The following is a 24,087-nucleotide window of genomic DNA, read 5'->3' as shown; positions in this document are numbered from 1 at the left end:
GGTGCCCGATGTTGTATCCTGCTCCTGCTCATATTGGCAGCGGCACCCCAAAACAATTTGCACGTTCAACGTCTAGTGTGACCGCTCCTTATTTCTGACGTAGTCCAAGTGTTTTTCAATGATCAGATTGTAACATTCAGTGTAGACAGCTTTTAGCTGTTGCAGCGTGGCACGATGCGACACGATACAAGTTGCGTCTGGTGTAGACACAGTGTTACATTTTAATCGGTGTGCACACTGAAAAATATTTGCTGAAACGTCTGTGTGTAAATCTAGAAATGAACGTGTAAAACATTAAAGACCAGGGATTATTTACCTATTATTTTATGAATAACATTTGAAAGATAAACCTACTAATAGATTTGTTGCATCGTAAACTTTGTTCACACTGCTGTTTTTTTTTTGTCTGTCTTTCCATTCCTGGGTGAGCCGTTTCTTTCTTTTCTCAAGCATTTGCTTATATGGTTGTTTGGCCCTACAGTGTGAACATGTTTTGCTGGCTACTCCGATTTTTTTCCTGCATGAGTAGCAATCCTTTAGAGTAGGCATCTGTAAAAAATAAGAAAACAACAACAACAAAAACACGTTACATGATAATTAGAGCACTGCATGCTATATTATGAGGGGATAAGAAATATTTTTTCACTCTCATCCATGTTGTCTTCGAAAACACTGTCACCACACTGACCTAACTTTCAAAACCTCTGTCATTAATTACTCTCCCTCATGTCGTTCCAAACCCATAAGACCTTAATTCATCTTCAGAAAACAAATTGAGTTATTTTGGATGAAGTCCGAGGGTAGCAACGTCATTGCACCTTTTGATGTCCACTTTGACTGTTTTAACCATGTTTTAACCACCTTTCTCAATGTCAAAAGGTGCAATGACTTTCTATGTGTGGATCAGATACTATCGGATTTCATCCAAAATATCTTCTTTTGTGATCCGAAGATGAATGAAGGTCTTATGGGTTTGGAATGACATGAGGGTGAGTAATTAATGAAAATATCTTCATTTTTGGGTGAACTATCCCTTTAATGATAAATAATCTACAGAAGTCCACCACAGATTTAGATATCCATAAATGCATAAAAGTAGAGTTGCAGAAACACAGTCAGATCCCTATGGATCCATGCGACCTTACACAAAAACCATTGATGCACTGTGTTTGGTAAATATGATATGATGTATGATTATGTTTAAGAGGATACAATTCTACATCAGATTACTTTGGTTAATAATCACCTTTGTTTTCGGTCCTCTAGCCTTGTATGTTTGTTCTGTTCCTGGCTTTGCACCTGTATGTAGGAATCAGAGAGAGAAAAAAAGCACAATTTACTATGGTGGGAAAGTTGTGGCCTAATGGTTAGAGAGTTTGACTCCTAACCCTAAGGTTGTGGGTTCGAGTCTCGGGCCCTCAATACCACAACTTAGGTGCCCTTGAGCGAGGCAACGAACCCCCAACTGGGTCACAGGGGCAAAAACACACATAGAGAGTGAAACATTTACATGTATTAGTATTATAATTATTTATCTCCACAATTTGATATTTCTGGAAAATATGATCTGAAATATGATATGCATTCTATTAATAATGAACTGAAATGTAATTTTGATGTGAAATATTCTAATTAAAAGTAGGCCTATTTGCAGGATCGAGTCAGATGAACCAAATATGGACACCTGTTCATTCTAACAAAATGTGTGGACTTTTTACACTATCCCTTAACCACAACATTTCCAATTAATTTCACAACATACTAACTTGATGATGTGACCAGTTCAATTGATCAGACCCACAAACATGTTAAAATATTGGGAAAAATAGAGTCCCTTGTTGATTTTAAACACGACGAATACGTTCTCTTGAATAGACAGAATTATAGGCCTAAAATTTGTCCAGTAATTAAGATTAGTCTCTTTCGAATATTTTTTTTTGTAATGACAGATTCGAATAAAAGCAAAGTTTACGGTCACTTATGATGTTCATGCGGTCTAACTTTTCCCATTTAATTTTGGATATTTCTCAAAGTCCTTTCTAAAATTATTCCCAAGTAGCCTAAATACCTATGAAACTAAATCACCACAAACGAAGATAAAACAACACAAAGCGCCCTACATATTACTTTGTTCTCAAATCCTTACATCAAGGTTCAGTGATAACATACCTGTAATAGCCTCGATTTCGTAGAAAGGTGAATGTGTGTGGGAATGTTCTCTGGCTGCCTTTAGGGGCACTATTTTAGGAGTCACTCCAGTGGGTCGTATTTGAGGAAAGGTGCAGACGAATATAGTCGTATGAGTTGGAGGACTTGTTGGTAATTTTGTGTGTATTTGTCTGTACAAGAGCAAGAAGAGGCAAATTCATTGTTCAAGGGCTTTGAGACGAGTCTCTCTGCACACAGATGCACACAGAACACTAAACGGGGTGCTGAATTGGGCTTTTTCACATTTTCTGTTTGCATGTTTAAACTGTGATTTGTATTTGTTCATGCAGGTGCAGGAGGACATAAAGAAAAACTTGATTCAGTGTTGATGTCCGTGAGACGCGGCGCGCAAGTTTAAGACTGGAGCGGGACCGTCTGGACTGAGGGACCACTTCCTAAGAAAACAAAGGACTTTCCTGATAATTAACACTTGAACACTCTCTTGAATACCCTCCATCATAAATAACGGTGCCAATCGAAGATGCACCACACCTAGCAGTTCACACCTCACCATCACACCCCCTCCACTTAGTTTCACTCAGAATTGCCAATAGTATAATATTCTGCATTAATGCAAGTTATATTTACAGTCATGTTTGGTGTCATTTGTATTGTCTCGGGGCAACTGGTACAATGGTCTCAACCTTAGAAAAGTAGATTAAAAGATACAGATCTAAAGAGTTAAGAGATAATTTGATTGCTGTAATGGGAGTGCCCTTTTCCAGGGTCTTCCATGTAAATTACCTTCTGTTCCCATTAAGGTGTAAACTACCCTGGTCTGGGACCTGACCTAATCAAATTCCAATTGTTAGTTTCTGTCTTCATCTCGGGGGATGTTTGTCTTGGTCTGAGGTATTTGAACGATTGCGGCAAGAGGATCAGGGCGATTATGTAGCCAGAAAGCCCGTAGTGTGTTGTGTGTCTCTTCACTTCATACTATGTATTTTCTAAGGTCAAGTATGCATATTTTACTTTAAGATTCATCTTTGAGAATTTGATGTTTTGTATTGATATGATTTGATGTGTTTCAATTGGATATGTAATTGGCAGAACACATATTTACCTGAATGATAATAAATGGTTACATTTGATTTTATTCTGTTTTACTCTGTAATTATTGACTCTAGTAGATTAAATTGTATCCTTGTTAGCAACATGAGCACCCGAATGAATGAGTTAATATAAAAGTAAAGAGTTTACTAGAATAATCAAATGTCAGAAGAATACTAATTAAAAAGGCATACAACCAATTTGCATTTCAAGCTAAATTCAAGGTCATACTAAAATGGAGTCAGATTAAATAATAAAATGGAGTCAGATTTGAGTTTAACCTAAACTGAATAACTACGCGCTGAAAGACCAAACACAGGAAACCTTCATCCAGCACCGGATACCTTCCTTGGGCCGAGTGCCTGGACCTTACACAAGTACTCAGTTGAGTTTTTCCGCATCTTGTGTTTGAGTGCTTTAAATCCTTTTGAATGTTTAAGTTGGCAAGGCTTAAAAACATCTGCAAATTATACGTTTTCATGAAAACAAAAATAAAAGGTGACCATTCAGTTGTTTGTGGCAGAATTTGCCAATTTTATGATCTTTATGATTCTTGGCAGTTTTTCTGAGGATTTTTTTATTGTTGTTTATATTGTGTGGGCCGATTTAACACACATATTGTGATATAAATTTGGGGCGTTTCGCCCAGCCCGATTTCAGATGGGTTTCTCTCAAACGGAAGCCTGCATCCTTATTTTAGAATATTAACAGTTATAAATTTGAACATTATTCTCAGTTATGCATGAATTGTTGTAATGCGTATGACTCACGGACTTGATGTATGCAGCATGCAAATGCAATCTCCGGAGGATGCAGCCTTCCGTTTGAGAAACGGTCTTGGTCTAGTCCAGAAATTAATAGGCTTATTTTCTTGGAGAAAGACTAGAATTACTTCAGGATTGACTTCAGATTAACCTCGTGTTTCCAGTCTTTATTTATCAAAATTATTGGCAACCTTAGTTGATATGAACAAATAAACCTGTGAAAATATATCTGCATTGTTAAGTTAAATTTTTTTTATTCCAAAAGTAAATTTTATCTTTCACAACCTTCTTTGATCATATTTTCTTAGAGTGCCAATATGATTTTGACCCTCTCTTTCTAAAACAGCTGCTTTATGTATAACACCATACATGATCATTTGCATGTTGCAAAACTGACAACAAAAGCTGAGTGGAAGAATTCATGCAATAATTAATTACAAAGTGATTTCTATGCATTCTTTTTTTCCTTTATTTGACATTTGATGTCTTCAGTTTACTTTGCTATACATAATACATAGCTTTATTATTTTTTGGCTGTGTTTTTCCACCACTGTTGTTTTCTTGGGATTTACTTCTCAGTACCATTCAGTTTTAAGCTTTTCTTTGTTAATTTAATTTTATAGACAAACAGTCATTAAAGATGTATGAAGAATAAACACTAACCTCCTTGATCCAGTTTTATTCTGCAGGTTTCTGGTTCCTCGTGTGTTATTCTCTGGGTTTCTTGTTCCTCGTGTTCTATTTTCCATGTTTCTGGTTCTTCGTGTTTTATTCTGCAGGTTTCTGGTTCCTCGTGTGCTATTTTCCGTGTTTCTGGTTCTTCGTGTTCTATTTTCCATGTTTCTGGTTCCTCTTGTTTTATTCTGGTTTCTGGTTCCTCTTGTTTTATTCTCCAGGTTTCTGGTTCAGTCGTGTTCTCTTCTCTCTCCTCTTTAACAAACTCCATCTTCACAGCAGCAGATCTCAGTTCAGATGATACTCCTCCAGATTGATTCAAAACTTATTCTCGACTGTGAGGATGAGAATATTACAGGAATTTACTGCTGACCTGATTAAAAAACGGTATTTCTCTATTTACAGAAGCGCATTTGTGAACACACTGTATTGAAACAGCGTGACAAACAAAACAGACCACGGTGAAACTAATCTTCTTCCTCTGAGGTTTAATGGTGTTCGGCAAACAAATGTAAGTGGTTAGCGCCACCCGCTGGACTGGAGAGTGAAGGAAATCATACAAGGATATTACTTTGTTCACTGCTTTTTCTTTCTTTCTTTTTTTAAAGCCGATCCACACAAGTCAATTAAAAAGGACTTAAAATTATAGACTCGTATTTGATAAGCATCATCAGTCTTCATGTGTGCGGATTAGAGGAGAAAAACAATCGATTTTATTAATCAGATATTTAATTGAAAATCACACAAAGTTGCAGCATGTAAATTAGTGAAATTGAGCCTAAATAAAAACACATGATAATGATAAGATAACGATAAGGCTATTTTCTTCTTTTATTTCCATCCTGCAGTAGACACGACCAAGGACTTTGACACGACTTCGTAAACAGTAATCAGCTGTTCGCGAGACTCGTTGTCATGACAACGACCTAAGAAAGCTCTCACGCGCAGGGATATTAATCTATGCGCGTGCAATATTCCATAGGCAGATATTGTTTTGTACAAAAATATTTTATACGAATATTTTATAGGACTTTTACATTACAAAAAAAAAACACTTGCAAATATACCGTGACCACAGCACAGGGACTGTATAAAGACTGAAGTGAAATTACTGAACCTGATCAGCTTTATTTAAGAAAATGCTCAAAAAAAATAAAATAAATAAATACATTTAATTTAATCAGACTTAGAAGTCTTTGCATCTGAAATTTTCACATGCATTTTAGCATATCACTGAACTGCAGTTATATTGCATCTGTACTTCACTATGCTGCAAATCTGGAGTTTTACTTGTACTGCAGTTATTTCATTTTTCAGGGTAGCGGAGGGAAATGTTCTTTGTATTGTGTTTATTTATATCCATTTATTTTTATTAAACACAGAGCTGACCGGAGCAAAGGAATTTAAAATAAGACAATGGACTATATGCACGGAGCGTTCTTTTTAACTTCCGCATAAAGATAAGTGAGCCCGTGAACTTCCGGTGGAACGTCATTTGATGTTGTGGTACTTTTAGGTTAGTGGGCGGCACCTTCAAATCCAACTCCTTGAGACTCTAGTGGTTTATAGATAAAGTTTGAACTGGAACTTATTTATTTAATTTATTATTTATTCAATATCTACGTGAAAATAAAGTAATAACTTAGGTTAACGGAAATGAAAAAGGCATTTAAATTTCAGCGCTGTGAGGGAACGTCAGCTGAGCACTGTTGTGTCCCTCAGTGTTCATCCTCAGCGAAATTCAATTCAGTCATAAGTATTCACACTTTCCCTTCAGACGTACAACAGCGAAAGAAATAGATAATAAATATAAGAAGAGACAATTTTATTATATATCACCATACACGCGACTGTAGTCGGCACTTTGTGCCAGAAGAGCTCAAGGAGCCTGCTGAAGTCGGCGGGAGGCGAAGGCTGAAGTCTGGTGCCGTACCTGTACTGTTCCCTTGGAATAATTACTCTCTTGGAGAGAGAAGGCTTGGGGTTTGGGAAAGGAGAACGAGACCAGAGAGTATGGAAACTGGGGAATATTATGAACGTATATCTACCAACGACCACGATTACAGCACAGCACCGCAGCCCGCGTTTGTTGACTCGGTTCTGGAAGAAAACGAAAGGCTTCGCGAAGAAATCGACCATGTGAGGCAGCAGATGGAACAGATGTCACTCAAACAGCGTTTTTGGGCTGCAGCGATTTACAGGATCTGACAGTGACATCCGTTTCTACACCAGGTATGTAGACATATTTAATTTAATAAAATGCATTATACTTTAAGAACACTTTAAATATCTTGCATTTAAAGACTGATATTATACAGTGATCATACTATCTTTACTAATTGTATTTAAAATAAAATTATTTAATGTTAAAAAACTTTTTAGGCTTAATGTGCATCGTGCATTAAAGAAGTACTCCAAATAAAGTTTAATTGTAATATTTATATCCTAAGCTTCAAGCATTATGTCAGTAAATATCGATTTGTAGTATACTTAGTATGAAATCAATTATTTTAAAAACATTTTGGTTTAGGTTTTTTTTGCACTAGGGTGTCCAAACCACAAACATTGAAGATTAAATATAATCAGCATGTCAAATAGACCAGTGCAAGTCACTTCCTACTTCAGGTTCACCTCTGACCTGGTGTGTATAAATGTAATAATATGTATGGTGCTAAATGCAAGAAATGTCAATGCTTTGACATTTTCACATTTCACTATTTACAGGTTTTCATCTTATGATCATCTGATGCGGTTTTGGCAGGTGATTGAACCATCACTGAGATTCATGGTTCGGGTAACCAGAACAGGAACTGCAAACGTTGAATCTGAAAAGCGTGCTTCCATGGTAAGTCTGTTGTCTGTGCTATTATGACCAAACTCTCCAGCTACAGAATTTATGCATCCTATCATATACTTGTTCAATACATGGTTGGACTTCTAATTTCTGAAGCCAGGATGTTCACATTATGACCAACACTACTTTTAGAATTCGAATGTAGAATGAATGGAAATAAATTCCACACCATCAGATGTCTGTTGTTGTACTGTACACCTACTAGTTTTGACAATTACATATACATGTAATTGTGTTGTGATCTGTCAGTCCTTACAGGCAATAGATGAACTGTTCCTCTTCCTAGGGACCTAGCTGAGCGGTATGGGGTGCATCAGTCTACTGTAAGCAGAATCATTCTGACCTGGAGCAATTTTCTGTTCTCTGTTCTTGGTTCACAATGCATTTGGATGACTCAAGACAAAATTAAGGAACACTTGCCATCAGAGTTTGAAGACTACCCAGACACCACCACAATTCTGGACTGCACAGAGCTCCGGTGTCAAACACCCTCCTCCCCTTTACTTCAGAGTGAGGTATACTCAAACTATAAGTCCCACTGTACCCTGAAGGGAATGATTGGCATGGCCCCCCATGGCGCTGTAACCTTTGTTTCCTCCCTTTTTGCCGGCTCAGTAAGTGACAAACAGATCTTTGTAGAGTCAGGTATTCTTACTCTGCTTAGGCCAGATATGGCAATTATGGTCGACAGAGGCTTCCTTGTGGATGACTGTGTGCCCTGTAAAGTGTACAGGCCTGCATTCCTCGCTGGGAGACCTCAGATGCCAAAGCACGAGGTCAGGGAGACCCAATCTATTGCACATCTTAGAGTGCACATTGAGCGCCTAATTCGTAGACTGAAGGAATTTAAATTCTTTGATACGGTCATCCCCTTAAACATGTTTGGTAACATAAATCAGCTTAATGCAGTTGCATGCCTACTGTTAAATTATCAGAGTGGGCCACTTGTAAAAGCTTGGGCTAAGTAAAAGTGCCTCTTGTTTTTATCCTCTTTTAATCCTTGTAAATATATCTTAAACATGCCTCTAGATTTATTCTCTGTATATATCATTCATCTCATAGTTTAAACTTAAAATCTATTCACAAAAAATCTGATTAACTGTATTATAATTACTTTTGTTGTTTTTACATTATTTCTGTTTTGTACTCTTTGTTAATTGTATTTAACTTTTCATTATTTGTTAACTAATGAAGTATAAATTCAGAACACGAACAAATAACATGTTTACGAAAATACGTAATTTAATCAGTTAACAACAGAACCAGTACATTTGTGGAAACAGTTCAAAATAAAACATGGGCCAAAAAATATGTACAAATTGATGGAAACTGATTGAATGGATTGAAACGTTTCAAGCCAAAAGTGTTGGAAGATAAAAGTAAAAGTAAAAGTAATCAACCTTTTGCTTCATTGTTTTAATGACTCCCTCATCTCTGTATATTCTTTGTATGAACATGTCGTCTTCAGTAAACACAACAAAATCACACCACTTCATCCCGGAAATGAAAAGTTGGCCCTGCACCTGCCAGTAGTAAGTGTGAGACTGTTTGAGCTGTAGCACTCCACCAGAGACCCTAAGGTAGGCACAGTCCACATAGCTTCTCAAATTTGGGCAATTCACTTCTACCAGTCCAAACACAGGATCAGCTTTAGGGTCGTACACCAACCCATCTGGTGATGAGCCAAGCCAAGGTGCATCGGGGTGGATGATAAAACCACAAGGGTAGTGATTTACCTCCTGAATGCAGCAGTATTCCTCAATAGCTTTGGGCTCCATCTGAAGGCCCCTCTTCATTTCTGCAGACTGATAGCCTGACCTCAAAATTCTCACCGCTAGACTCGCCGCTGAGGACTGCCCTCTCACATGGCAAACTTCTTTAGAAATAAATTGATACACATAAAAATAACTTTAGTATTTATATTAGATGACAATAAATGAGTAGTCATGTGCATCTGCTGATGGTGAGTCAACACAAAACAGCACTCTGAGGGACCTAGACAGTAGCCATCCAGGGGTAAGTATGGTCGTGGTGGTGCAGTGCTATGTGGACAGGTCTTTGGAGGGCTCCATGCTGGAAGTTGATAGGACAGTAAACTTCCTTCTTGGACTTTTCCAAAAGCGCTGTCAACTAAAGGCACATCCCCTGAAATCCCCATGGTGGCTATTAAAGGAGCAGTTTCTTTCGACATGCCTTCGTAAATATCCTTCACCCGTAGAACTGACATGTCTGGAAGGCAACAGGTCTGGTTACAGGCAGCTTTATACAGGTTGCTCCTGAAAACATACATAAAAGACATGCACACAGTGTTAATTAAAGGTTCATGTAATGTGTCGATTACAGTGATCATAAACCATTCTGAAAAAAAGTATTTTACATTTTTAATACATATTTCCAACACATGCATGTAGTAAAACAACTTCCCATTTCTACACCTTACCTGATGCCTTCTGCCAATCTTCTCTCCTTGGGCCTAGCTGACAATACCACCATTTCATTTGTTGGACCAGGCTTAAAGCCCTGTAAATGAATGTTGTATAAGAACTAATTTGTGCTGTATTTAGTTTACTTTAGCTCAATGATTTACCTATTTTCATAAGAAAAGATTCTGCACTATCTGTGTTATTGGAAGTTGATGTGAGAACAAGAACACAACTTAAAGAAGATGTAGGATTATATTATAATGTGTAAATGAACAATTAATTGTGATAGTGTTGAGCAGCATCACCTGGGTCCCGGGTTTGTGCCATTGCTGCTCAGACCCTGTGCAGCTGTGACTCGGGGGGACAGCTGCCGCTCCCTGTTGGCTGTAATGTGCTGTTTGGAAGAGCAATGCTGCAATGTGATTACATAGAGCAAGCCCTGCCACACATGAGCACTGACAGGCCATCAGCTCAACAGGTTTAGTGTGTTTGAGGACAATCTGTAACCTTTGGTATTTCAAGCTGTTAATAAACATGCATGCGTCTTGTGGAAGAACATTGTAGCCGGAGCTACTTCTCTACGTTTATGTCTATGGCGAGTCACGCAGGGATGTGGTTACTTACTCCAGTCCATACATAGTGATCGTGATACAAGCCGACTGGACTAAAATAGTCCCAATATAAACACTATTATAGGTGTATAACGTAGTGATTCAGGATAAGACAAAAACACGGTTTAGAAAATTGATTCATGGTGTACTCGCTCATATAAATTGTGGAAATTTTGAAAATAAAAAAGTTACAGACAGCAGCGAAGTAACATTGTGGTATTTTAAAGTTTCATGTTATATAACAACATACTAGTGTATATGTCGAGCCTGGTAATCACGGGAGAGTACCTAGACACGTAATTGTACATTTAAATGCTGACAACTAACGTTAACTGTTTGGATGTTTCCTAGCGATCCTATCTCGTAAACAACATCATAACAGCAGTATTAATAATCGATAACTTACCTTCATAGTCATAAATATAACTGGATATGTACAGCTTAAATCCTTTTTCCCGTTTACTGGACGAAGCCTTGGAGTTTTCCTGAATAAGGCGGTGTACATCATTGATGTTGACTTGAGGTAAATCCTGAAGGCAGCGAGTGTAGAAAGACATCTTCACGGCCGCTTGATTTTGGACAGTTGACCGGAAATGACTGAGCTGACTTATCTAAACCAGGAAGTGGCCGTGCATATAGTCCATTATACAGTAGCTAATGCCCTTCACTCTCCAGTCCAGCGGGTGGCGCTAAACACATACGTTTGTTTGGAAAGATTCCTTTAAACCTCAGAGGAAGAAGTTTAGTTTCACTGCGCTCTTTGTTTGTTGTCTCGGGATGCTGTCTTAATACAAACAAGTTAGAGATGATTTGTTTATTTTGAGAGAAAAATACAGTTTTTGAATCAAGTCAGTAAATACTTGTAATATTTTCATCCTCACAGTCGAGATTTAGTTTTGAAAGCAAGCAGGTATATCTGGAGGAGTATCATCTGAACTGAGATCTGCTGCTGTGAAGATGGAGTTTGTTAAAGAGGAGAGAGAAAAGAACACGAGTGAACCAGAAACCTGGAGAATAAAACACAAGGAACCAGAAACTTTGAGAATAAAACACGAGGAAACAGAAACCGGGAGAATAAAACACGAGGAACCAGAAACCGGGAGAATCGAACGCGAGGAGCCGGAAACCTGGAGAATAAAACACGAGGAATCGGAAACCGGGAGAATAAAACACGAGGAACCAGAAACTGGGAGAATAAAACACGAGGAACCAGAAACCGGGAGTATAAAACATGAGGAACCAGAAACAGGGAGAATAAATCACGAGGAACCAGAAACCTGGAGAATAAAACATGAGGAACCAGAAACTGGGAGAATAAAACACGAGGAACCAGAAACCGGGAGAATAAAACACGAGGAACCAGAAACCGGGAGTATAAAACATGAGGAACCAGAAACAGGGAGAATAAATCACGAGGAACCAGAAACCTGGAGAATAAAACATGAGGAACCAGAAACCTGGAGAATAAAACACGAGGAACCAGAAACCGGGAGAATAAAACACGAGGAACCAGAAACCGGGAGTATAAAACAGGAGGAACAAGGAGGTTGGTGTTTATTCTTCGTTCATCTTTAATGTTTGTGTCACTGAAATAAGGCCATGATACACATACTGAACATTTGTTCACAACACATTTGAGTACTAAATATGGTATACTAGAGTTCATGCAACAAAAATGATGTGAAAATCATCCTGTTCACTAATTCACAGAAAACAATATTATGGTGTTATGATATTTTGAACAATGTGTTAACCAAACAGTTGAACAGACTTCCATAGTATTTTTCCTACTATCAAATGGGCACCAGCTACTGTTTGGTTACCCACTTTCTTCTTCCTCTTCTTCTTCTTCTTAAAAAAACGATATTAAAGGGTTAGTTCACCCAAAAATGAAAAGCATTAGAATTGGAGTTGGCGTGTGTTTTTGTTCAACAGTCCAAAAGTTGTCAAATAAAGCATGTACATCTGTAATAAAAAAGTGCCTCACATGGCTCCGAGGGGTGAAATAAGGCCTTCTGAAGCGAATCAATGTGTTTTTGTAAAAAAAGATATCCATATTTGAAATGTTATAAACATTTTTTTTTTTACTTTTGTTGCTTGTCATAAGTGCAAGCTGTTCTGGGAAGATGACACGAAATCCAGATATGGAAGGTGTCTAGCATCAGAATTTTTAAAATCCCCTTGAAGCCAATTTTCTTTTTGCACATATAAGATTGAGGTCTGAACTAACTATAACCATTGTTTTTAGAAGATTTAAAAAAAAAATTTCCTATATAATGTTTTACATTTTTTAAATGAAGTCCACAAAAAATTTTAATTACCGCAACATGACATTACATTAAATATATGGTTACAAATTTGTATTTTTGGCTAATGTTAAAGTAGACCCTTATTACTCATGCTCAAAGCTATGTAAAACTCTGGAGAGATTACTTTTTCATATTTTATTTTTTTTGTAATTTCCTTATTTTCTCTCATTACCGAAACATACGTGATGATTTACAATATTTTTTATTTAATTGTTTTACTAAAAGATACCATACACATTTGTCATGTAGCAGACCTTAAATAAGTAGTGTTGTATAATATGTTTATACATTTTAAAACAAAATATGATTATCTAATTATTGCTTAATTTGTAAAAAAAATATATATATACATGTTGCGGTAATGAAAATGCCATTTCGGTAATGAGGATCAATGTTTTGGAAATGAGATTTAGCTCACACATTCACTGTTGACAAAGGGGTTTGATGCCTAACCCTATTTTACATATTTAAAACGCATACAATTTTAAAAAGAAAATTTATTTCATAAACAGTGTTTCATTTTCTCATTTATCGTAATCATCACAGTACAATGCCTTGTTTTAACAAGTTACAATCTTATGCTCTTCTTAAGAATCATGTCATGTAACCTACACTGTAGTACTGACAATTATACAACCATTAGTATCAGGGTTGGAAATTAATTTTTTTGTCCACCGGCCACTGTAGCTGGTGGATTTCAAAATCTACCAGCCACTCAATGTTTTTACCAGCCACTTTCTTGTATTTAACAAACAATGTGTTACTGCATGTGAAAATTAATACTACAAGATCTACAATACTTAAGCAGTTTATTTAATCTCAAGTCTCAATGAAATACTGACATTTTCTCTTTCAGTGATGCTCAAAAATGCTGCCTATCTAGGCAGCTTACTAGGTTTTGAAACAGCCGACTCTTGCTGAAGTAGCTCATTCTCTCAACTCCGTAGCCCCACCAGATGATACACTGCACTGTTTTCGTACGCATTAATAATGTTGTATTTAATTCCAAAGGAAATGATTCACCAGTATTTGTATGTGCAAGTGTATTATTATTATTTGTTTTGGTGTATTTATTTTTTTCTGGTTGAGGGAACACGTGGGGAAGTCCCCTGTTCAACACTGTATCAATGAAAGAAATCTCGGTTCGCAAACTTTTACACCATCGACAAACGAACGCACAGCGGTTTTAATACATCGTTTTTTTTATGCGTCTCGTCACGCCAGAGCTGTCAAACGTGTAGTGATACAATGTTGTTTCTACATAACAACACTTTGGCAATTGAATCGCCATTGGCTAGTAATTATTTTAGCTTACTAGCTTTAGTCAGTCAAGCTTTATAATAATCAAGTATCATTTAAGAATAGAACGTTAGTAATCATAAGTAAACTTGATAACCATGTTTGAATGCTTATTAGTTGTTTCAACTTAACATTTTAACTGGACTGGTGGTGGTGCTTTTTTTGGTCATCCAGTGTTTGTGTAAAAAAAAAAAAAAAAGGGGGGCAAAAAACATACAAAACTCCTATTAAAATGATAATAATAATAAGATTTCTACTAATAAAAACTATAAAACACACTAAGGATTAATAAGGATTAATGAGCTACTGGATTCATGAATTTTAATCAGGTTTTGTGTGTTCGCTCGAACTGATTTGCTGAAATCAAAACATGCCGTTTTTTTGACAGGGAAATATAACAAATATTATTGTTTAAATGTAGCACGTAAATCCCCCCTCCCCCTTTCTTTATGTGAGTGTGAGAAAAAGCGACGGCGATTTGTGCATCTTAACACTAGAGTTTATGGTACATTACACAGGTGCGTTGCGGATCCATTGAGGAAAAAAAAGCACAGATCGTCTGACGGAGAGTCAGAGAGTGTTCGCGAGTGAACTTATCTGTGCTAAACTTAGCCTCCAACTAACACACTGGCAAGTAAAATCAGAGAATTTATTAGACATTGACTATGTTGCAGAATGCTGGAGGAAAATGAACTTACCGGGGTTTGACATAGACGTGACAGTATGCGGAAACTTGTGTGCAATAACAGTCGACCACACGGTGGGGATCACATCTACAAATGGTAGAAAGCGTCCTTGAGCAGGAAAGGGGCTCTTGCCAAAGTTCTGTTTGCTGACAAAAAAACAAGACCTCTGGTTCTCACCTAGCAAGACATAGAGGTGCTAGAGGCCATCCAAAGAGCACTGAAGCCCCTGCAGGACTTCACTGATGCTTTGTCAGGCGAGAAGTATGTAACACTCTCATACGTAAGACCTGTGCTCCACCTCTTTAACAGCAGCCTCCTTGCTCTTGAGGAAGGTGACAGTGAGCTAACAAAGTCCATCAAACACACCATCCTGACTTACTTAAATTAAAAGTTATCAGAGCTCTCTACCAGTGACTTGCTGGACATTGCTTCCTTTATAGACCTACGGTTTCGGGGGAAACATGTCAGCAGTGGGAAACTGGTTGCATTGAAGCACTGAGTTTGCTAGGTGATCAGGGGAGCTCTACAAGTGTTGACAAAGCTGTGCTCCAGTCGGCACAAGAGAGTGCCATAGCAGATCCTGTGCCCCCCATTTCCAAAAAAAAAAAAAAACACTAGCCAGCTTTTTTGTCCAAGATGCAACCCCTTACTCTTCTTCATTCACCCCTTGCGAGTCCATTGAGAATGAACTGTCAAGCTATTTACAGTCTGTATGTTTGGAGAGTGAGGCAGATCCACTACAATGGTGGCAGGAACATGAGGTTGCCTATCCAGCATTGAGCACCCTAGCAAAAAAAGTACCTCTGTGTGCCTGCCGCTGCAGTGGAAATATAGTTACTTGTAAGTTTGAATTGCTGGAATACATGTGTGCCAGGCTCTGGTGCGATTGAAACAGCTGAGACATACATACATAAACGTAACACAGCTGTTATGTTTTAGGCAGTGCGAACTAGAAATGTATGCTGATGATTGTCTTTCAAGTTCAGTTAAGACTCATTTTGATGTACACCCTCTACTCATGTTGACTATCATTCACCCTCTGTGCCTTTGTCTGTGGCTCCTGGTCATTCTGCTATATCTCGATATACGATGTATATCTCAATATCTTTACAGGAAAAATAACCCCCAAAAACTACTTCAAAAACAAATGCCAAATACCACAAAGTCTTTTTTTTTATTGAAGTGCAAAGAGGTAGGCAGTGCATATAGGAACAAAGTGCTTCTGCGACATTTAAGATAAAAAAAAATCCCTGATTACATAATAATAATTTAACTGTAAAATAAAAGAAATAATACATATTGCCTTCTTATCATTCAAAAATAAAACAACTCAACTCAAGCTCATCTTTGCATTAACTCTTAATGTGGGTGCTTAAAAAAATAAGCAACGCATACGCACTGCAGACGGTCTTTGTGTGAAACACGCGTAAGGTTGTTTGCATCTTGTGCAATGTGGAATTCGTTTACAGCTTTCTCAAGCAGTTTGTGATGCATTTTGGAAACAGATGAGCCCCTGGTCTAATGCCCACCTGTCTTGAGAAACCCATTTTCAAAGACTTAACGTTACTTTTAGTTATTATTTTATTTGGGTAACACATATTCTGAATGCCTTGGGCAGAATTCAAATGAGCCATTTTAATCTAGATTAATTCCAAGATTACAGTGAGATTAATCTTGATTAAAAAAAAAAAAATCTATTCCCACCACTAGCATGTATGTGTGTGTGTGTGTATACATCCAACCGCCCTCACAACCGCAAGACCAGGTTGTAACCACACCAGCCCAGGACCTCCACATCCAGCATCTTCACCTCCAAGATTGTCTGAGACAGCCACCCGGACAGCTGCTGCAACAATCGGTTTGCATAACGAAAAATTTTCATCACAAACTGACAAAAGACGTCTCAGGGAATTTCATCTGCTGCGTGTCGTCATCATCGGCGTCTTGATCTGACTGCAATTTGTCGTCGTAACAGACTCGAGTGGGCAAATGCTCACATTCAATGGCGACTGGCACAAGAGGTGTTCTCTTAAGGGATGAATCCCTGTTTTAACTGTACAGGGCAGATGGTAGACAGCGTGTATGGCATTGTGTGGGTGAATGGTTTGCTGATGTCAACGTTGTGGATCGAGTGGCCCATGGTGTCATTAGGGTTATGGTATGGGGGTTTTGGTATGGGCAGGCGTATTTTATGGACAACAAACCCAGGTGCATTTTGTTGATGGCATTTTGAATGCACAGAGATACCGTGATGAGATCCTGAGGCCCATTGTTGTGCCATTCATCCACGACCATCACCTCATGTTGCAGCATGATAATGCACAGCCCCATGTTGCAAGGACCTGTACATAATTCCTGGAAACAGCAAACCTCCCAGTTCTTGCATGACCAGCATACTCCAGGACGTGTGTGGCGCATAGAACGTCTGTGGTCTGTGAATACATTCCTCAAAACTGAAAATGAATTTTCACACATTGCGGTTGAAGCACAAAGTGTCGATCCGGTCTTCAAAGCTGTCAGTACACTTGGCATTGATTCTAATGTTTTATGATATTTAGAAAGGAGATTTTGTGCTGTCAATTTCGCATTTCCTTTGTTTATTTGTGTAGAAATAAACAGTTTAGCAACAATACATTCTGTTTCAACGATGGTTGATTTTATTAATGACATGATGTACTGAAGTAACTTCGGATTCAAAAATTGATCGCTATCAGCGATTGCGCAAGCTGTGTGTTGCGCTCACCGAAGCGATGATTGATTTCTCCAAGAAGTGTGTCAAGTCCACTTAATAAAGCCTTCGTAGCTCTGGTTTGTCATTTTCCTTTTGTCCTGTTGTTTCTTCAATGAAATACTGGTATAAATTTTTATTTACTGTGCGCTGCCGTTTGGAAGGTGCGGAAGTAACATCCAAATCGGTGTCCGCATCCCACAGCTCTGTGAACTTGGCCTCACAGCGGAGTTCACTCACACACTTAGTGGCACTCGCGACCAGTTCCAACCCAGTCAACAGGTCCATGTCCTCAGTTTGCAAAAACTTGTTAGGACCATCCAGCAACATCAACACTGTCTTTACAAAGTGTGCGATGAACATAAACGCAGGCTGAGAAATTTCCCTCAAAAGCCCAATGGCCTCCATCCTCACCTCAGCACCATATCTGCGCTCTGCATCGATCTCCGAAAGCAAAGAAATGATATCCTTGTAAGACTTAATGATTGCAGATACTGTTGATAAATGTCCTGTCCATCTCTGCTCAAGAAGTCGCTTTAATCGCTCACCTTTGTACTGCGCCGAAACAGTTGGCTTCCAAAAGAATCTGTTTTTCTTGGAGTAGTTTCTGCACGCCGCCATTCTTTCCAGCCATAACAGAAGCTCTGTTTAATAATGTGTTTAATTATTTCAGACAATGTAGGGTCTTTCTTAACAGTATAATTCAACAGAGAGAGAAAAAGACCCCTACCATCCTCTGCCATGTCATCAAACGCAGCACAACTCCCTCTGAAAGGTAACTGATTTTCAGACAGAAATCCCACAACATCAATGAGAGCAGACACATAATAACAATTTCTACTTAGCTGATCAGAATTAAGAAGTGTGGAAATTTCCCTTCCACTATCGCATCTGGTGTTCTTTCCATCTTGCCAGACATGTCAAATGTTCTTTTGAACTTCCGTGTTTATGGAATCCCTTGTCTTTTTCAGTGGCATGTTTCCAGTCCCGGTACCCTTTAACTGTGAAAGTCGAGTACTACGGCGTGCGCACTAATGAACACTTGACATGGGAAGCATTATATTCAAGCTAGTCACGAGTCTGATAACCATGAAGACACAAAGGAGCAATTTTTATTATTATACAAGCTAGCAGGGTATCGCTGTAAAATGATCTGATTCGGTCCTTCATTTCCAAGATCATCAATGGCCTGCAGCTTTGGCCCAGTCACAGCCACAGCGACGGCAATTACGTCATCACTAGTAGTAGGCCCATTCATAATTACACCTGCTGCTCTGTCTACGCTGTGAACTTGTGTCTCATTAGACAAATTCTCCAATCCTACCATCTCATTAGCTCCAGAGTCGTCTCCACGCACGTTGGTGTTTGTCAAAGTCGTCTTTGCCACCGAAGAATCTTTAAACCACTTTCTTATATCCATACTGTAGCTTTTCTGTACAAAACCGCCAAAAACGTATTCTGAGATCGCATGCGGCTCAGCAAAAATCTGTCAACGTCACACCCCTACTAAAATTTTTATATTTATTTTTTTATACAGCTTAAAGACCCTGGAGTCAAATTGACCCCAAAAAAACACCAATGCTTCAAAATGTCTAGAGGGCATTGAAAAAATATCATGTTCATTTTATGTCTTTATTAAATCTGAAGTAAAAAAAAAGTCAATTGTGTATTTACAGACGTTAAACATCGAATGGGATCACTTTTATGTTCACTTTTCTCAGCTTTTAACAAGTTACCAAAAATAAATTTTTACTTTTGTTTCAGAGTTCATTGAAGAAAAAGAGGAGAATGAAGAATCAAGTGAAGTTGAGGAGAAAAATCATGTCAAAATTGGAGGAAAACCTTTGAGATTCTCTCAAACCAAACAGAAAGATTTAAAGAAAAAAATAGCCAAGAAGTCTTTCAACTGCACTCAGTGTGGAAAGATATTTACACACAAAACAAGTTTTGAGCGTCACATGAGTGTTCATACTGAAGAGAGACCATTCTCTTGCGATCAGTGCGGAAAGTGTTACAAACAATCAGGAACCCTTAAGATACACATGACCATCCACACTGGAGAGAAGCACCACGCATGTGATCAATGCGGTAAAATGTTTTTATGGCTTTCACTTATGAAGAAACACTTGAAAGTTCATGCAAAGCGGAAACCAATTCCATGTCATTTGTGTGGTAAGAGTTTTTTGCATCTACAAAGTTTAAAAGAACATCAGAAAATACATACTGGTGTGAGAGAGTACATGTGCTTTGAGTGTGAAAAGACTTTTAGTTCAGCGGGCAGTTTAAGACAGCATGAAAGGATCCACACTGGAGAGAAACCTTACAAGTGTTCACACTGTGACAAGAGATTCTGTCAATCAACACATCTAAAAACACACGAGATGATCCACAATGGAGAGAAACCTTATAAGTGTTCACACTGTGACAAGAGATTCAGTCGCTTAACACATCTGAAAACACATGAGAGGATCCACACTGGAGAGAAACCTTATAAGTGTGCACACTGTGACAAGAGATTCAATGATTATTCAGGTCTGAAAACACATGAGAGGATCCACACTGGAGAGAAACCTTATAAGTGTGCACACTGTGACAAGAGATTCAGTCGGTTAACACGTCTGAAAACACATGAGAGGATCCACACTGGAGAGAAACCTTATAAGTGTAAACACTGTGACAAGGGATTCAGTGATTCATCAAGTCTGAAAATACATGAGTGGATTCACACTAGAGAGAAACTTTATAAGTGTGCACACTGTGACAAGAGATTCAGTGATTCATCAAGTCTGAAAAAACATGAGTGGATCCACACTGGAGAGAAACCGTATAAGTGTTCACACTGTGACAAGAGATTCAGTCGGTTAACATATCTGAAAACACATGAGACGATTCACACTGGAGAGAAACTTTATAAGTGTTCACACTGTGACAAGAGATTCAGAGATTCATCAAAGCTGAAAACACATGAGTGGATCCACACTGGAGAGAAACCTTACAAGTGTTCACACTGTGGCCAGAAATTTAATCAGTTTCAAAATCTGAAAAGACATGAGAGGATCCACACTGGAGAAAAACCTTACAAGTGTTCACACTGTGACCAGAAATGTAGTCAGTTTCAAAATCTGAAAAGACATGAGAGGATCCACACTGGAGATTCAGTGTGTTATCAAATTAAGTCCTTAAAAGCAACTTTTCAGTAAAAATCTTCAAAATATCATATGTTGTGCATTCACATTACCATTCATTCAACTGTTGAGTTCCAGGTGGACACATAACACAAGGATTTAGTTGTCATAATAAACCTATTTAATATATTGGATTTTGTTAATTCTTTCTTGAGGCTACCTCTTATCATTATCATGTGTTTTCATTTATCTTAATTTCCATACATGCTGCAACTTTGTATGATTTTCAATAAAATATCTGACTAATAAAATCGATTGTTTTTCTCCTCTAATCCTCACACACAAAGACTGTTGATGCTCATCAAATACAAGTCTATAATTTTAAGTCCTTTTTAACTTACTTGTGCAGATCGGCTTTAAAAAAACAGTAAAAAAAAAACTGCACTTAAGAGAAGCACAAAGTAATATCCCTTGTATGATTTCCTTCACTCTCCAGTCCAGCGGGTGGCGCTGAACACTTAAATTTGTTTGCCAAACACTATTAAACCTCAGAGGAATAAGATTAGTTTCACCGTGCTGTTTCAATAGGGCTTGGGCGTCATGATGTCATTACTTGGCATGGCCGCCAGGCCTCCTTTACTGCTACTCGGGCTACTGTGCAGTGTTTAGACGTACACCCTCTCATCCGTGTGTCTTAATTTGATTAATTAAAGATCGATTTCAACCATGGTAAACCGATGCTGTATTGTGGGGTGTAATAGCGCAACACATAATCGCCATGGGGAAAATAAAATGAGAATGCATTAACTTTCCACCACTTTCCTGCTTGGAGGCGCGACCACTGAGACCATAACATCTGAATATTAATTTATATAGCTTAAGTCAACATTGAACATTAAAAAAAGGGACATTTCCAGAAACCCGCAGAATAAAAATACGAGGAACCAAAAACCTGGAGCGTTAAACAAGAGTGAACCAAAAACCTGGAGCGTAAAACAAGAGTGAACCAGAAATCTGGAGCGTAAAACACGAGTGAATCAAAAACCTGGAGCGTAAAACACGAGTGAACCAAAACCCTGGAGCGTAAAACAAGAGTGAACCAGAAACCTGGAGCGTAAAACACGAGTGAACCAGAAACCTGGAGTGTAAAACAAGAGTGAACCAGAAACCTGGAGCGTAAAACACGAGTGAACCAGAAACCTGGAGCGTAAAACACGAGTGAACCAAAAACCTGAAGCGTAAAACACGAGTGAACCAAAACCCTGGAGCGTAAAACAAGAGTGAACCAGAAACCTGGAGCGTAAAACACGAGTGAACCAGAAACCTGGAGCGTAAAACAAGAGTGAACCAGAAACCTGGAGCGTAAAACACGAGTGAACCAGAAACCTGGAGCGTAAAACACGAGTGAACCAAAAACCTGAAGCGTAAAACAAGAGTGAACCAAAAACCTGGAGCGTAAAACAAGAGTGAACCAAAAACCTGGAGCGTAAAACACGACTGAACCAAAAACCTGGAGCGTAAAACACGAGTGAACCAAAAACCTGGAGCGTAAAACACGAGTGAACCAGAAACCTGGAGCGTAAAACACGAGTGAGCCAGAAACCTGAAATGTGAAACAAGAGTGAACCAGAAACCTGGAGCGTAAAACACGAGTGAACCAGAAACTTGGAGCGTAAAACAAGAGTGAACCAAAGACCTGGAGCGTAAAACAAGAGTGAACCAAAAACCTGGAGCGTAAAACACGAGTGAACCAAAAACCTGGAGCGTAAAACACGAGTGAGCCAGAAACCTGGAGCGTAAAACAAGAGTGAGCCAGAAACCCGGAGAATAAAACACGAGTGAACCAAAAACCTGGAGCGTAAAACAAGAGTGAACCAGAAACCTGGAGCGTAAAACGCGAGTGAACCAGAAACCCGGAGAATAAAACACGAGTGAACCAGAAACCTGGAGCGTAAAACAAGAGTGAACCAGAAACCTGGAGCGTAAAACACGAGTGAACCAGAAACCTGGAGCGTAAAACGCGAGTGAACCAAAAACCTGGAGCGTAAAACACGAGTGAACCAGAAACCCGGAGAATAAAACACGAGTGAACCAGAAACCTGGAGCGTAAAACAAGAGTGAACCAGAAACGTGGAGCGTAAAACGCGAGTGAACCAAAAACCTGGAGCGTAAAACGCGAGTGGACCAGAAACCCGGAGAATAAAACACGAGTGAACCAGAAACCTGGAGCGTAAAACGCGAGTGAACCAAAAACCTGGAGCGTAAAACACGAGTGAACCAGAAACCTGGAGAATAAAACACGAGTGAACCAGAAACCTGGAGCGTAAAACACGAGTGAACCAGAAACGTGGAGCGTAAAACGCGAGTGAACCAAAAACCTGGAGCGTAAAACGCGAGTGGACCAGAAACCCGGAGAATAAAACACGAGTGAACCAGAAACCTGGAGCGTAAAACGCGAGTGAACCAAAAACCTGGAGCGTAAAACACGAGTGAACCAGAAACCTGGAGCGTAAAACACGAGTGAACCAGAAACCTGGAGCGTAAAACGCGAGTGAACCAAAAACCTGGAGCGTAAAACACGAGTGAACCAGAAACCTGGAGCGTAAAACACGAGTGAACCAAAAACCTGGAGCTTAAAACAAGAGTGAACCAGACACCTGGAGCGTAAAACAAGAGTGAACCAGAAACCTGCAGAATAAAAACACAAGGAACAAGGAGGTAACTGTTTATTCTTTAAACAGTCATTAAAGACAAATGTGGTACATCCACAGATCCTTTATGTAAAAATAAGACCTTAAATATCATTAAAATGTCTTAAATACATGTTTCAAAGTTCTTAGGGAAATGTGAGTGAACGGTGTAATAACTGTTCTGGTGGGTGGAGTTACATGAATATTCATTAGTTCCCTTGTTGTGTGCTGAAACAAAGAGCAAACAAATTAAATTGAAAATATCACTGCATGCTCCTCAAATTGCTACTTGTTTAATGGATTATTTTGAACAGACAATGAAGTGTTACACATTAATTAGCATTAACTGCAACAGTGCCAAAACAATACATTGTTTGTGTATTATAAATTGACTGTAATGTTTTGCTTAATTGATTACAGACACCCAGCAAAACAATCAATAAGCTAATAATCTATTTTACCTAATATAGTTTTTACTGTTTACTGTATTTAGCTTTTTATGTATTTGTGGGGATTTATTTTTAATAATTTGGTTGGATTAGCCTACCTAGTTATCATTGGAGGCTAGAAAAGTTTGTACACAACTATGCCTGAAACAAACCTCTACAAATGTACCTGTGACCTAATAAAATTGGTGTGAGCATTCTGTGTCATTCTTTCTTTAA

At 38.5% G+C, this 24,087-nt stretch overlaps 1 protein-coding gene across 1 annotated transcript in view; it reads left to right on the top strand.

Moving 5' to 3' along the window:
• Positions 1-11,350: 11,350 nt before the first annotated feature.
• LOC132140118 (zinc finger protein 493-like) overlaps positions 11,351-24,087 on the top strand; it is a 93,332-nt gene continuing 80,595 nt past the window's right edge. Inside the window, exons 1-2 of the mRNA XM_059548959.1 lie at positions 11,351-12,131; positions 19,372-20,765. Coding sequence (XP_059404942.1) covers positions 11,543-12,131; positions 19,372-20,765 — 1,983 coding nt within the window. The 5' untranslated portion in view covers positions 11,351-11,542. The remainder of the gene's footprint in view (positions 12,132-19,371; positions 20,766-24,087) is intronic.

The sequence above is a fragment of the Carassius carassius genome, chromosome 1, assembly GCF_963082965.1.
Source record: "Carassius carassius chromosome 1, fCarCar2.1, whole genome shotgun sequence".
In the NCBI taxonomy this organism is placed as follows: Eukaryota; Metazoa; Chordata; class Actinopteri; order Cypriniformes; family Cyprinidae; genus Carassius; species Carassius carassius.
Note: the sequence above shows the minus strand (reverse complement) of the source record. Positions and strands in the feature narration are given on the sequence as shown.